Here is a 13803-nt window from a genome sequence, read left to right as displayed (position 1 = left end):
GGAGGTGGGGGGAGACCCGCCTCTTCCCCGCTGCGTGTGGGTCTCCGCACCCTCCCGCACGGGCCCGGTACCCCACTCACCCGCCCAGGACCAGGCCCCGGCCCGCTCCCGCCCCGCCCCCGGCGCCCTCAGAAGGCGACAGGTGCCCTCGACCGGGCCTGGGAGGGGCGGCCAGGTGAGCGGCCGGGCGGCGCGGGCCCGGGCAGCCGGGAAATGGCGCCCCCGCGGGCTCGCGCTTCCGCAGGATGGGGGAGGTCGGTCCTTCCCCGGCCGCTCCGGCGGCCTCAGCGGGGGCCAGCGGGTGCCAAGGGCCCCGGGCCGCACCCAAGGAGCACGCGGGGCTGCGGTGACGCCCGCGGCCCTTCCCTCCGGCCGTGCTCGGGCCTCGGCCTCGGCCCAGCCAGGCCGGGTCCCCGCGCCGCCCGGCGCGGCCCGGCGTGGCTCACAGAGCGGCGGCGCCGCGCCCCGCAGCCTCTGGGCATGCTCGGTGGCGGCCAGAGGGCGCGTCTCCGGCCCCGGGGTGACGGCCTGGCACACCTCAGCGGAGGCGGGCGGGGCGGGGCGGGGCGCGGCCGAGAGATCCGCACCCCGAGCCTGCCGCCAGCGGGGCGGGGCTGTCGCGGGCTGCGGTTCCTTAGAAAGTAGAGCTCGGCTCCGGGGACCCCGGGCGCCCCACCGCAGCCGGAAAAGGGGCGGGACATGGGCGCTGGGGGCGGGGCCTTGCGGGCCGAGGGCGGAGCCAGGAGGCTGGGTGGGCGGGCTATCAGGGCCGAGGGCGGGGCCGGAAGCCTGGGAAGGCGGGCCATATGGGCCGAAGGCGGGGCCGAGAGGCTGGGGAGGGCGGGGCCGCACGGGCCGAAGGCGGGGCCGGGCGGCTAGGAAGGGCGGGGCCGGCGGCTGGGGCGGGGCCCGGCGGGCGGGGCCTGGGAGCCCGGAGCGAGGTGGGAGCCGAGTGTCCGCCCCTCTCTGCTCGGTTCCCGCCCCGGGAATTGTAATTCCGTAGCAAAGTGTCTGCACCGGAGAATCCTCGGGGCGGGCGGGGCACCGGGCGCGCCCGGCGCAACATGGTTAACACAAAGTCCGCGCGCGGCCCCGGGCTCCCCGTATGAAAAGTGTGAGCGCGGGCGGCCGGCATCCCCTGGCCGACTTGAGGGTTAGTTCCCCGGGAGGACGCGGGGGACCGGCTGGCCGCGGGCGGCCCCGGGGGCACGGGGCCGGCCCCTCACCCTGTCTGTCCCCCCAGGACTACCGGGAGGATGGGATGGACCTCGGCAGCGACGCCGGCGGCAGCAGCAGCAGCAGCCGCTCGGGCTCCCAGCCCAACTCCACCAAAGTGACCCCCTGCTCGTCGTCGCCGGGGGGCAGCCTGGACCTGGTGTCGGCGCTGGAGGACTACGAGGAGCCCTTCCCGGCCTTCCCCAAGACGGCGATCGATGAGTGGGCGCCGGAGGACGGAGACGACGAGGAGGAGGACGGGCGCGGGGGCCGGGATGGCCGCTGTCCGGCGCGGGAGCCGGGCGCCCTGAGCGCCGGGCGCGCCGCCGCCTCCGCCATGCCGCCGCCGGTGCCCAACGGCAACCCCCACCCGCTCGACCCCCAGGACCTGGGGCACAACGGCAACGTGGTGGCGGCCGGCCGGCCGGGCGGCCCCCGGGCGCCCCGCCGAGCGATCCCCAAGCCGGCGGCGGCGGGGGCGCGGCGCGGGGGCCGCGGGCCGTGCGTGCCCGAGGAGCCCCCGGCGCCCCCCATGGACTGGGAGGCTCTGGAGAAGCATCTGGCCGGGCTGCAGTTCCGGGAGCAGGAGGTGCGCAACCAGGGCCAGGCGAGGACCAACTCCACCTCCGTAAGTTGGCCGGGCTGCGAGCACACGCGCGCCCCCGCCCGGGTCCACGCCCCGCGCGCCCCTCCCCGGGGCGGGGGGGGAGGCCGAGCCGGGGGGGCCCCGCGGGGCTGAGGCGGCGGCGGGGTGGCGGGGGAGGGGACGGGGGGGGGAGGACGACGAGGGCGGGCGGCGGTGCCGGGGCTGGCGGGGCCGCGGGAAGCGGCGACTCATCCCCGGGCCTTGCTCGGGGAGGCTGCGCTGCGAGTCCCCCGCCCGGAGCTGAGCCCGTGGGGTGCGCGGCGTCACGGCTTTGTCCGCCCCGGTGGGTTTCCCGCGGTCCTCTCCCCCACACACCCCGCGCGTCGCCCTTGGCCGCGCTGTCCCCGCGCGCGCACGGCCCTGGCCCGCGCGTGGACGCGTGGACCGGCTTCCTCTCCGAAATCCCGGCCGGGGGAGCCGGGCGAGCGGAACCCCCGGAGGAAGGAGGGGCTCTGACTCACTCCCGGCTGTGCGGCCGGAGCCGCTCAGAGTTCCTTACCCCAGGGCCAGTGCCTCGGTTCAGGGACGCCAGCCGGGGAGGGCTGCGGGGGGAGGGCCGCATCTATAATAAGCGCGGGCAGGTTTGCACTGGTCTCCCCATCTCTTTCTTGGAGAGCTGACACATGACTGGCAAGGAGAAGCGCGGTGAGGGCAGCGTCCCCCTGGACGGCCAGTGTCCATGAAGCCGCGGTGGGCATCGTTAGCGGTGTCCCGCAGCCGGGCTGGGGGTGCCCCGTGGGTGGCGGCCCGGGGGCGCTGGGGGAGGGGAGCGCTGGTTTCCGGGCGTCACTGGTTGACCCCAGGCCCCGGGCTGCTGGAGACTGGGGGTGGGGAGGGGGGTTGATGCGCTTCTCCAGCCTGGGTGGAGATTCACAGTGTGCCACGGAGAGGGCCTGGTGGGGCCCAGGGGTCGGTGTCCTTTCCGGCTCGGGGTGTTTCCATCGCGGCGCGCTGTCTTCCCGCTTAGGCTAGGGAATAGTTCCTTCCGCAGACTGTACTTACGGTTGGTCTCCTGCCCCGCCATAGCGCTCTCTTCCAGGGTAAATGCAAGAACTGGGGTTTAAAAAGCCCGGTTCTGAAGGGGACGGGGAGCTCTGTTACCCGAAGTCGGGAGGCAGGAATCTGAGCACCCCCTGGGGAGGTGTGGGGCCCAGGTGAGGGTCCAGCCGCAATCACGCAGCTGACCACCAGGGGCTCGAACTGGTGAGGAGACAGAGACAGCACCCGCCGTCCAGCAACCCGACGTTGACCAGCTTCACTCACCAGCCTCCAGCCCTAGAGCACGCCACTCCCTCCTTCTATTACTGAAGCAAAGCCGTCTCCTCTTGATGTGGGCCTTTCTTCCTCCTGACCCTCCGAGCCCGGACACATCCGAGATGTCCCCCGTGGGCATCCCCCCTTGAGTTATGCTGCCCAGGGCAGGTTGGGGTTTGGCGCAGATTCCCCTGAAGTTGAATGGCCCCCCCTTTGATCTCACATCCGGTACAACCCATCCTTCCTGGGCCCAAAAACGTCAAGATCTTCCCACTGGTAGATGTTGGAGCAACCATTTACTCCAAAGATGGCTTCTGCCAGGTCCTCCCTTCGGGACAGGCATGCGCTCCGAGACAGGTGTTGGGCTATGCAGACATTTTGGGGTCCCAGAGGGGGGATTTTCCCACGTGTTTTACACCAGGATGAGTGTCTGCAAGTTCCTAGAGCACATCCCTTTTACGGGTAAGTGGACACAGAGAGAGGGACAGACAGAGAGGCTGTTTTTTTTTTCTTTTCTTTTTACTAAATGTTGTAGCTTCAAAGGGAAGGTAAGACCTAAAGCAAAGCAATTAGGATTTATATGCTTTCAATGGAGCTCTTCATTAGTACAGTGTTTGTCTCTGAATTCCTGGTAACTGATTCCTCATCTGTGGTCCATTCCCCTCCTGGCACGGGGTGGGGTGGGGGGTCTTGAAGGCCTACTCTTCCTGAGTAGAATGTAATTTCCCCTCTTTTCTCCCAGTCCTTCCATAAGAGTTCCTCTCTTACAGAGTACGGTCCTCTATGTTTAGCTTGTCTCTGGAAACTCGGCTCTTTATTTTTGACCCTCTTTTTAGACTTTTCTCTGAAATCAACTTTATTGATATCTCAGTATGCCCACTGTGCATAGTTCATGTACAATTTGGCGACAACTTTTGACATGTATGTGAGTCACGAGTATAATGTATGTATGTTTTTTGACACATCCATAAACAATCACCAAAATCAAACTAGTGGAGTATCGCCAGCCCCAAAGTATCCTTTTCCTCTTCAAACTACTCCCTCTTTCCCTGGGCATCCACCAATCTGATCTATGTACTATAAACTAGCTGACATTTTCTCAAATTAACATAAGTAGAATCATTTCTGTCAACATCTTTTTCTCCAATTTTGAGATGTGTCCATACCGTCATGTGTGTGAACCAATCTTTCTGTTGCTGACTTTAGCTCCATTTTATGACTCTACCATAGTTACTTGCTGATGGTCTCTTGGAGTTTTTCTAGCTTAGAGCTTATACAAATAAAAGTGCTGTGAGTGTCTGAGCAGAGGCCTGTGTGGACAAGTACTTATGTTCCCTTAGATAAACCATTGCAAGTACTGCCTCCCAGAGAAGGACCAACTTACATGGTCACGGTATAGCTCTTCCAGCACTGCCTAGAACATTGCTCTCCTCTATCCTCTTCCTTGAGGCTTTCCAGAACAGCTCTCTTCTAGTTACTTAAAAGGCTCCAACACTCATTGCTGAAAACATGGGAAGCCTGCTAGTTGTAGATCCCAAACATTTTCAGAGTATTTTGTGTGTGTGTGTCCATGACAGGTGCACATTCCTCATCTAATGAGTAGATAAGAATAATTTTAATTGGTGGGTTCATTGAAAGCACACTCTCCTAATGAGTTATTTCCGAAGTACTTGAGATATTTTTGTCTTTGCATTGGTGTCTGCTGTTAACCAGTAGCATTCTTTAAATTAGCTACATTTCTCCCTAGAACAGAACTGACCACAGGTGGAGTTCAGTGTTTTATTCTGGAAGAATTACAATCTAGTTACTTTTTTCATTGAGGATACTAGTAAATAATAACTAAATGGCTGAGTGATTTGCTCTGGCTATGCTTAAAGTGCAAGAACTTGTGTTTTTCCCTTCCTTCCTTCCTTTCTTCCTTCCTTCCTTCCTTCCTTCCTTCCTTCCTTCCTTCCTTTCTAACTTCCTTCTTTCCTTTCTTCCTTTCTTCCTTTTTTTTTTTTTTTTTTTTGGTGGGTCATGGGGCTCGAACTCTGAGCCTGGACACTGTCCCTCAGCTCTTCAGGTCAAGGCTAGTGCTCTTGAGACACTTTGAGCCACAGCACCACTTCCAGTTTTCTGGTGGTTAATTGGAGATAAGAGTCTCACAGACTTTCCTGCCCACGTTGGCCTTAAATCATGATCCTCAGATCTCAGCCTCCTGAGTAGCTAGGATGACAGGCATGAGCCACTAGCAGCAGGCAAGAACTTGTCTTATCTAAACTGAATGAAAATGTCTTTATTACTTCTATAAAACCTGGTAAGATTTATAAGTAATGCATTGTCTGATTCTGCAGCCTGGTGACAGCATTGAAAATGTAATGGATGGCAGGTACTCCAGGGCACAGCTCTCCTGACAGTGAAAAATAAAAAACCAAACAGAATGCCAGGACTAAATGTATTCCCGGCTTTGACACTTAACCTTGAAATGTCTTGCACCCCAATAAAAAGTTATTTGCCCCCCTTGCTGGCTATATTGATCGCAGTTTAACGGCTGCAGAGGCTGTGAACATGTTAGTGGATGTTCAGGACGTCTAACAAAACCGGGTGGATTCCAAATGAAGTGGGTTGCCGTAGCTGGGGGTTGTAGCTCAGGAGGCACAGGAGGCATCGTGTTTACTGGCTTGCTTGCTTGGCTGGTGCCCTGCCACTTGCGCCATGTCTCCACTCCTGTTTTTTTTTTTAACTGATTATTTTGGAGATGGAATCTTGTTGGACTTTCCTGACTGGACTGACTTTAAACTTCAATCTCCTAAATCTCAGCTCCTGGTTAGAGTATGAGCCATCAGAATCTGCTGATGTCACTTAAAAAAAAAAAAAAAAAAGGAATGTTTCATTTGGGTACAGTAGCTAATACCTGTACTCCTAGCTAAATACCTGCACTCCTAGCTACATACCTGCACTCCTAGCTACTCAGGAGGCTGAGCTTTGGAAGTTTGGGATTCTAAGCAGATTCAGGTAAAAATAAATAAATAAATAAATAAATAAATAAATAAATAAATAAATAAATAAATAAATTCATGAGACTCCCTAAGAGTCATAGAATGGGTATAATGATGCATTCCTGTCATACCAGTTACACAGGAAGTATTGATAGGAGGATCAAAGTCCAGGCTCATCTGGACAAAAGATAAGACCCTATTTGTAAAATAACAGAAACAAAACACCGCTGGAAGTGTGGCTCCAATGATAAAGAACCTGCCCAGTACTAGAAGGAAAAAGAAAAAAAAAACCCACAACAACGTTTCACAAAATTAAGGGCAATAGTTAGGATCTTACAAAGTTGGAGGTAGGTTCTAATTCTTCGTTTGATAGAAAGTCTTCATTTCCCTGTTTGTTTCTCTTTTCACATCCCTATGGTCAGACAGTGACAGAATTGCCATCTTCAAAAACACTCAGTCACCATTCTTCGTTTGATAGAAAGTCTTCATTTCCCTGTTTGTTTCTCTTTTCACATCCCTATGGTCAGACAGTGACAGAATTGCCATCTTCAAAAACACTCAGTCACCATTCTTCGTTTGATAGAAAGTCTTCATTTCCCTGTTTGTTTCTCTTTTCACATCCCTATGGTCAGACAGTGACAGAATTGCCATCTTCAAAAACACTCAGTCACCACTGTATTGAAGCCGGCCAGTGCCCACTCGGGCCCCGCACTCCCCGCCTCCGTTGTTCATTTGCCAGTGGTGAACACCTTTCCTGATGAGCTCCTTCCTCTCCAGCACTGGGTGATACCCAGTGCTCTTCACTCTTGGTCTGGGGATGACTGGGTCATAGGAACTTCCCAAGGACTGCCCGAGCTCTAGAAAGTTCTGTGAACAGAGCAGCATGTAGGTTGTTTTCTGCATGCCACTTGTGTTTGCCAAGCCCCCCCTCCCCCTGCAGGGTGGTTGGAGCCCTGAGGGGAGCCTGGGTTCCCAGAGCTAGGGGACAGATCTCTACAAATGGAGGCATTTGTCCCTTCTACGATGAGGTGCAACTGGATTGTTTTCATAAGCCCTCCCCCCAAAAATTGGGGGTGGTGGTTGAGGAAAGGCTAGGAGAGAAAAGTGCCTGGGGGCTTAGGAGCCATCCATGGGTCACTTGGCATAGTTAGACTATGGGGGAGAACAGGGGACAGGAGCAAGGGACACAAGGAAGAGGAGGCACACTTGACAGTCTGCGTTCCTATCGTGAACATGTGTCCAAGTTTCCCAGACACTTGCTGGCCTGAGCCAGAACTAATTCTTCTTACTGGGAGCCAGCAGACTGTTCCTCACTGCTGACCACTGTCCTGCTGGTCACTGGCCACTTGCCTGTCTTCAAAGCAGTCCAGGTCTCTGTTCCCATGTTCTTGGTTAGTTGGTTTCTCTTGTTTAGGTTTTGGCTACTGCTTTCCTTTTAAGATGTATCAGGCTGCAGTCCCAGCAGCTCAAGGGGCTGAAATCTGAGCAGGGTTCAAGGCCAACAGGGGCAGACAGCGCTAAGAGACTCTCACCTGTAACAAGCAAAAGAACCAGAAACAGAGGTGTAACTCAAGTGGTAGGTCACCAGCCATGGATGAAAAAAGCAAGCGAGTTTCAGGATCTGAGTTCAAGTCCCAGGACTGACACCAAAATAAAAAAGAATAAAAAAAGATGAATGATGATTTTTTTTCTTGTATCTTGTTAAATAATTTACCAAGCACATTTCCCCCTTCATCTGATATGTTCTTATTGAGAGTATACTTAGTCTCATTTTGTTCTCTCCAGCTTACTTGTTTTTCTTTCTCTCCTCTTCCCCAATATTTTAGATTTTCTTTCCCCCTCTACACTTAAGAGTATTTTGTTTGTGGGCTGGGAAGGTGGTTCAGTGGTAGAGCGCTTGCCTTGCATGCCTGAAGCCCTGGGTTCGATTCCTCAGCACCACATAAGCAAAAAGAAAAAAGCCGGAAGTGGCGCTGTGGTTCAAGTGGTAGAACGCTAGCCTTGAGCTGAAGAGCTGAGGGACAGCGCCCAGGCCCAGAGTTCAGGCCCCACGACCGGACTCCCCCCGCCAAAAAAAGAGCATTTTGTTTATAAAATTATAGGTAATTCCAAAGATGCTGGTTTAGGTTAGGAAGCTCCTCGGTGATAGGAATGAAGGTGACTAGTAGAGTACTAGTACTCTAGTACTAATACTTTCTAGTATCAGCACAAGAACTAGTCAACTTGCTGTTTTGTTCCCTCTGGCTGCAGGAAGCTGTGTCACAATGCAGCTTTCCTGGGAGCCGACTGATCTTTCTCTGTGTGGCTTGGTGCAGCTAGTTTTCTACTAGCCACCCCTGGTGTCTTCTGAGGCCTCTGCTCTTGACCCCTGTGGTGTATTCTTATTTATAGCTGAATGTGCTTTCCAGGATATCCATCGTCCGCCAGATCATCTTCTTTCTTCCATTTCTCAGTGTCTCTCACTAAAGCAACTAGGAAAATTTTCCCTCCTCATGATATTAGCATAATACACCCCCCCCCCCAAAAAAAAGGCTTCAATTTTGATGTATTACAAGAAGCACTGCTATCCATCAATAGCCGATTTCTGCAAACTCATCAGTGTGACGGGGTTTTATTCCCCACGTGCTATTAGGGAAAATTGATCCCCTCAAGACTGTCCCTTGTAGAAATACCTTTGCCATTCATGAAGATTTTTGGTTTGGTTTAACAACGATTCTAGAAAGCTTCTCTGGAGGAGGCCGGTGGGTCAGGCCCTCCCAGGCACAAAGGCATGCAACACTACATTGAGTCACCTGCCGGGTGTTAGGAGCTGGCCTTCTAGATGCTTGGGGGCGGGTGAGGCCAGAGCCTCACCTCTGCAGCCTCCGAGTCAAGCCTCTGGGTGGGGTTGTGCATGGGCCCCTCCTATAACTCCTGCTGACCCATGGGCCACAGGTCACTGCTTCCTCCTCTGAAATTGTCCCACTGGGACCTTCAGCTTGGCTGTGCCCCTCTTCCACACTGGGAAGGTGGGAAGGTCACCCATCTTTGCAGAGAATCCATTTAAAGTCCTCAGGAAGCTGAGCATCGGTGGCTCACACATGTAATCCGAGCTACTCAGGAGGCTGAGATCTGAGAATTGCAGTTCAAATCCAGCCCAGGCAGGAAAGTTGGTGAGACTCTCATGTCCAATTAACCACCCAAAAGCCAGAAATGGAGCCATGCCTCAAGTGGTAGAGCTCTGGCCTTGAGCTCATAAGCTCAGGGACAGCATCTAGGCCCGAAATTCAAGCCCCAGGACCAGCACAAATGTAAATATATACAGTCCCTTAGCTACTGTGGGGCGTCTCTTGCCAGGACCCCTTGCAGGCCCCATGCACTGTGGGAGGACACAGCGGGACACAGGGTGGGCAGACCCAGGAGCTGGCTGTTCTCAGGGCCAGGCTTACAGTGGGGGGGGGGGGTCCTAGGCAATTGGTAACTTGTACAATTAGCAAATTAGTGTAACTTGATTCTGTTTCTTGATTGGCTTTCCAAAAAAAAAAAAAGATGAAAGGCAATAAAGCCATTTCCTCAAGAATCCTGAGCTCTTCAGCAGTGTTACCACTGAGCTTTGAAGTCAGAATATTCAAAACAACAACAACAAAAACAATGCTAGAAAAGCTGCAGTGTGATAAAATGCTGGGCATTTTTAATGTGAAGTTCAACAGTGTAACAGCTCCTGCTTGCCCAAATATAGAGTCGTGTTCAACTTATTTCCAAAATAAGAAGGGCCCAAACCCTTGGGAGAGTGGTACAGTGGCTCAGGAAGAACTGAAGCCTAATCTACACACTTCTAAAAATAACTTGTTTTCAAATAGTTTCAAAACCGATCACATCCCATGTGTTTCTTTTCAGGGCACACCGGTAGCTAATAATTGGCTTGCTTAGGAAAGTTGCAGACATTTTTTTTCCTTCCTCTTTGGGTAATCTTATATAATTTTTGGTCCATTTTGACCTGGTCTGACATTGTATTATGAGTAACCTCATCGTAAGTGTCTGGACTTTTTTTTGTTGTTTCTACTCTAAAATTGGTTCCATAAGGAGAATAAAGAGGATAGTGCTGGGATTTCATTCCTGAATGCTTAAATTGCATAACCAGTGACCCAGCCTGCAAGCAGCCTCATGGTCTGACTTGTACTGCCCTTACTGAGATCTCATTCTACAATTTTAGGCAGCAGTATTTTTAAAACAGAATTGGGTTGTGTGGTTGGTTGGTTTGTTTTCTATCATGGGACACTGATTTCAATAATAGATTTGGTTTGGTTGTGTCTTGTACAGAATCTCACAAAGCAGAGGTGCGGTTCTGTCAGTTCTAAGGCAGGAGGAAAAGCCCTGTGGAAATTCTGGTGTGCTGGAGGTGGCATTCAACAGCCGCTCCTGCAAATCAGAATCAGCCCCTCCCACAGGGAGAAGCCCAGTTCCGTTGAGACCAAAAGTATTGGGCAAGGGTGGCAACTGTGGAAGCTTCTAGAAGGTGAGGCCTGGGAGCTGTAGGCCAGGTGGGAAGAAGGACCACAGGGAGCTGCGGGGTGTGCTCCAGGAATAAAGCAAGGAGCTGCTCTTCCTTGATCACTGTCCTGCCGTACAGTTCTCCTATGTCAGGATGCTGAGACTGAGTTTTGTTATGAGAAGTAGCTTAGCTTTTAAATACTGGCAAATAACTTCAAAGACACAAATACATTGTACACCCAAAACACGGGTTTAGGGTTCAAACAATGATGTCAATCTACTCATGCCTCCTCGTGTCACAGAAAACTGAGATCACCCGTGAGAAACGGAGGTGCCAGTGCCGTGGGGCAAAGTGGAGACGGTTTGCTGGGAAGGTCTGGTGAAAAATACGATATTGTCAAGAGGAAAACCCATTCATAAGCACTGCTCTTGTTTATTGTCACCACAGTAGGGGTTTTGTTTTCTCTTTTAAATGATTGAGATAGTTAGAAACAAAATACCAAGAAGGGGGGAAAAAAACAAGAGAAGTCACCTTCTTTCATATGATGGTCACAGATACTCCATTACTTAGCACATACTTCTTTGCATCTTCCAAACAGCTCATACATCGATTTCTTAATTGGATTCCAGGAAATATATCAATTTATTTTTCATTATCTGTGAATAATGATGAGGGAAGAAATCTTTAAACACAGATTGACTGAAATGTAAATACATACATCACAGGACCTATTTGTGGACCGGGATTGTCTGTCTGCTGGAAATTCATGTGAGACCATTTAGTTCCAATGGCCATTGCCGACGGTCAATGCTGATAAAAATTTCTTGTTACACAAAATCTAGTAAAAGTTTAAACTTGCTGAACTGCATTGTGACTTTTTATTTAATGTAACTATCACTTTATAGTACACAGGAAGACTTGCAGAAAGCAATTCCCCCCTTATTTCTATCTACTGGATTTACATACAAAATCAGACCAAATACGGTGGCTCATGCCTGCAATCCCAGCTATTTGGGAGGTAAAGAGAGGAGAATCCCATCTCAAGCCAGCCTGTGAAAAGAAAGTTGAGACCCAGTCTCCAAGAAACAAATCATGCATGGTAAGGCATGCTGTCACTCCAGCTACAAAAGACAAGGTTGGGATGCTCACTTTAAAAAGGAATAGGGGGCTGGGAAGGTGGCTCAGTGGTAGAGCACTTGCCTTGCATGCATGAGACCCTGGGTTCTATTCCTCAGCACCACATAAGCAAAAAGAAAAAAGCCGGAAGTGGCGTTGTAGCTCAAGTGGTAGAGCGCTAGCCTTGAGCTGAAGAGCTGAGGGACAGCGTCCAGGCCCAGAGTCCCATGGCCAGACCCCCCCAAAAAATACATAAATAAATAAAATAAAAAGGAATAGGAAGCGTTATTCACCTCAGCTTTCTTTAAAAACTCACTTTGGTATAATTTCAGATTGACAGAAAATTTATAGAAATAGTTCAGAAAGTTCTTGAATTCCCATCAGCAGCTTTCCCTAATATTAGCCTCATCTATCATTGTGGTGTACGTATTAAAAAGAAGAAAAAAAAAAAACAAGAAATGAACACTGGCACAAGTCTATACTCTCACAAACAGACTTATTTAGATTAAGTGATATTTTTAAAGGTGGTTTTAAAACCAACAAAAGTAGTAAAGAATACGCCCCTGTAGACTGTGGCTTGAGCTAGGAGGAGAGTCACCTGTGCACACGGTCATTCTGCAGATGGAATCTTCATAAAAGTCATGCTGTCACGTTGGCTTTGTAAACACAGTATGAAGATGAGTCTCCTGTAGTCCCAGCTGCTCAGAGGATGAGCTAGGAGACTCACATTCTGGGAGCCTAGGAATTTGAGACTGGACAACATAGGAAAGCTGGCTTCAAAAAACAAAAACCAAACAAATAAAAAGAAGTAGATAGGGAGATAGAGCCAAACTGGAGGCCTGGACACACAGCGAGATTTCTCCAGTGAGGATGAGGGACCGAGCTGCTGGCCTGGTGAGTTCCCAGACATAGTGTCCATCATCTGCATATTGTCCCAGTCAGCTTTCCCAGGGGTCAAAGGGTTGGCTGTCTAAGATCCAAATCTATTGTTTTCACTTTCCTCTGGGAACACCTTCAGACTTGGGAGTTGACTCTTCCAAGTGCAGAGACGGTGCCAGCTCCGGGAATGTGTAGGGGAAGTCCTGGCAGGGGTTGAATGAAAGGTGACTGACAGATGATTGATGGGTGGATCGAATGCCCTGGGTGATGTAAAAGGGCAGCTGAGTCTTGAGGAGTGTGCTTGGCAGACGTCACAGGCAGGAAGCGGCCAGCCAAGAGCCCCGAGACCTGCTGGAGAGGAAGAGGGAGGAGCCGATGGCATCCCGGATGGTTCAGCATTTGTTGATTGAATCATCAGGCATTAGGCTTCATTTGTCCCTGTGACTCAGTGCAGCCTCATAGAGTGTTTCCTGGCCATTCGTTGTTGTCTTTGATTGGCTGACAAGCTGAGGAATGTCTCTGGAAGCGTGTGAAAATTCTCCCCCTAATTACATGCTCAGCTTAGGGTAGATTATGATAGTGTCTCACCGTTTCTTTCAACAGAATTGTGCTGTCTAAACCAAAGTGTTCTGAGTGGCAGCTTTAATCTGTACATTTCTCTAAGCTCATTAAATATTCTACTCCAGGGTAGGGCATACTGGCCTCTAAACTCTGTATTCTCTCTCTCTCTCTCGGGGTCATGAAGTCTTTATTTTTAATTATAAAAATTAACTCATATTAATTCTAGAAGTTGGTGGGATTCACTGAGACATTTCCATACATGCATCTATCAGGCCTTATCACCATCTCTTCTCTTCCTCCTCCCCGACCCCTTCCTTCCCTAAAGGTGCATTCCATCTTCTGCTTCCAGCATTTCAGCATTCCATCTTCCAGCTCATCTTTTGTTTGTATGAGAGAAAAAATGTGAGGCTGTCTTTTAGTATCTGGCTTTTTTCACTTAACATGGCAATCTCCAGTTCCATCCACTTTTCCTGAGGATGACTTGTTTCATTCCTCCTTGTGGCTGAATGATATTCCATTGTGAATCTGTGTTCATTGTGACTCTCTTTCATCTGTTTCCTCCTCCCACCGTGGATGTTTGGGGCTCTGAGCACCAGCATAAATAACCCTGCCTAATAGCTTCCAGGTCTCCTCTGAGGAGTGACCTCTGAGCTTCTGCTGGAGACTGGCTGACTTGCCTT

General features: G+C 51.6%; 1 protein-coding gene and 1 long non-coding RNA gene across 5 annotated transcripts in view; one reads left to right on the top strand and one right to left on the bottom strand.

Annotated features, from left to right (window-relative positions):
• Positions 1–3294, bottom strand: part of LOC138827341 (uncharacterized) — a 28253-nt gene extending 24959 nt beyond the window's left edge. For both annotated transcript variants that reach the window (XR_011372042.1, XR_011372043.1), the window contains exon 1: positions 3125–3294. This is a non-coding gene — a long non-coding RNA (uncharacterized lncRNA). The remainder of the gene's footprint in view (positions 1–3124) is intronic.
• Positions 1–13803, top strand: part of LOC138827340 (schwannomin-interacting protein 1) — a 476238-nt gene that overhangs the window by 372356 nt on the left and 90079 nt on the right. For 2 of the 3 annotated variants that reach the window (XM_070022856.1, XM_070022858.1), the window contains exon 5: positions 1244–1843. In XM_070022856.1, the coding sequence (XP_069878957.1) occupies positions 1244–1843 (600 nt within the window). Of the gene's footprint in view, positions 1–979; positions 1154–1243; positions 1844–13803 lie in introns of those variants that run through there. The other variant, XM_070022857.1, reaches the window with a different exon arrangement.

This window comes from Dipodomys merriami, unplaced genomic scaffold, assembly GCF_024711535.1.
Source record: "Dipodomys merriami isolate MVZ:Mamm:240054 unplaced genomic scaffold, mDipMer1.0.p SCAF_154, whole genome shotgun sequence".
Lineage (NCBI taxonomy): Eukaryota > Metazoa > Chordata > Mammalia > Rodentia > Heteromyidae > Dipodomys > Dipodomys merriami.
The sequence above is the reverse complement of the archived record's forward strand: the minus strand, read 5'-3'. Positions and strand labels throughout refer to the sequence as shown.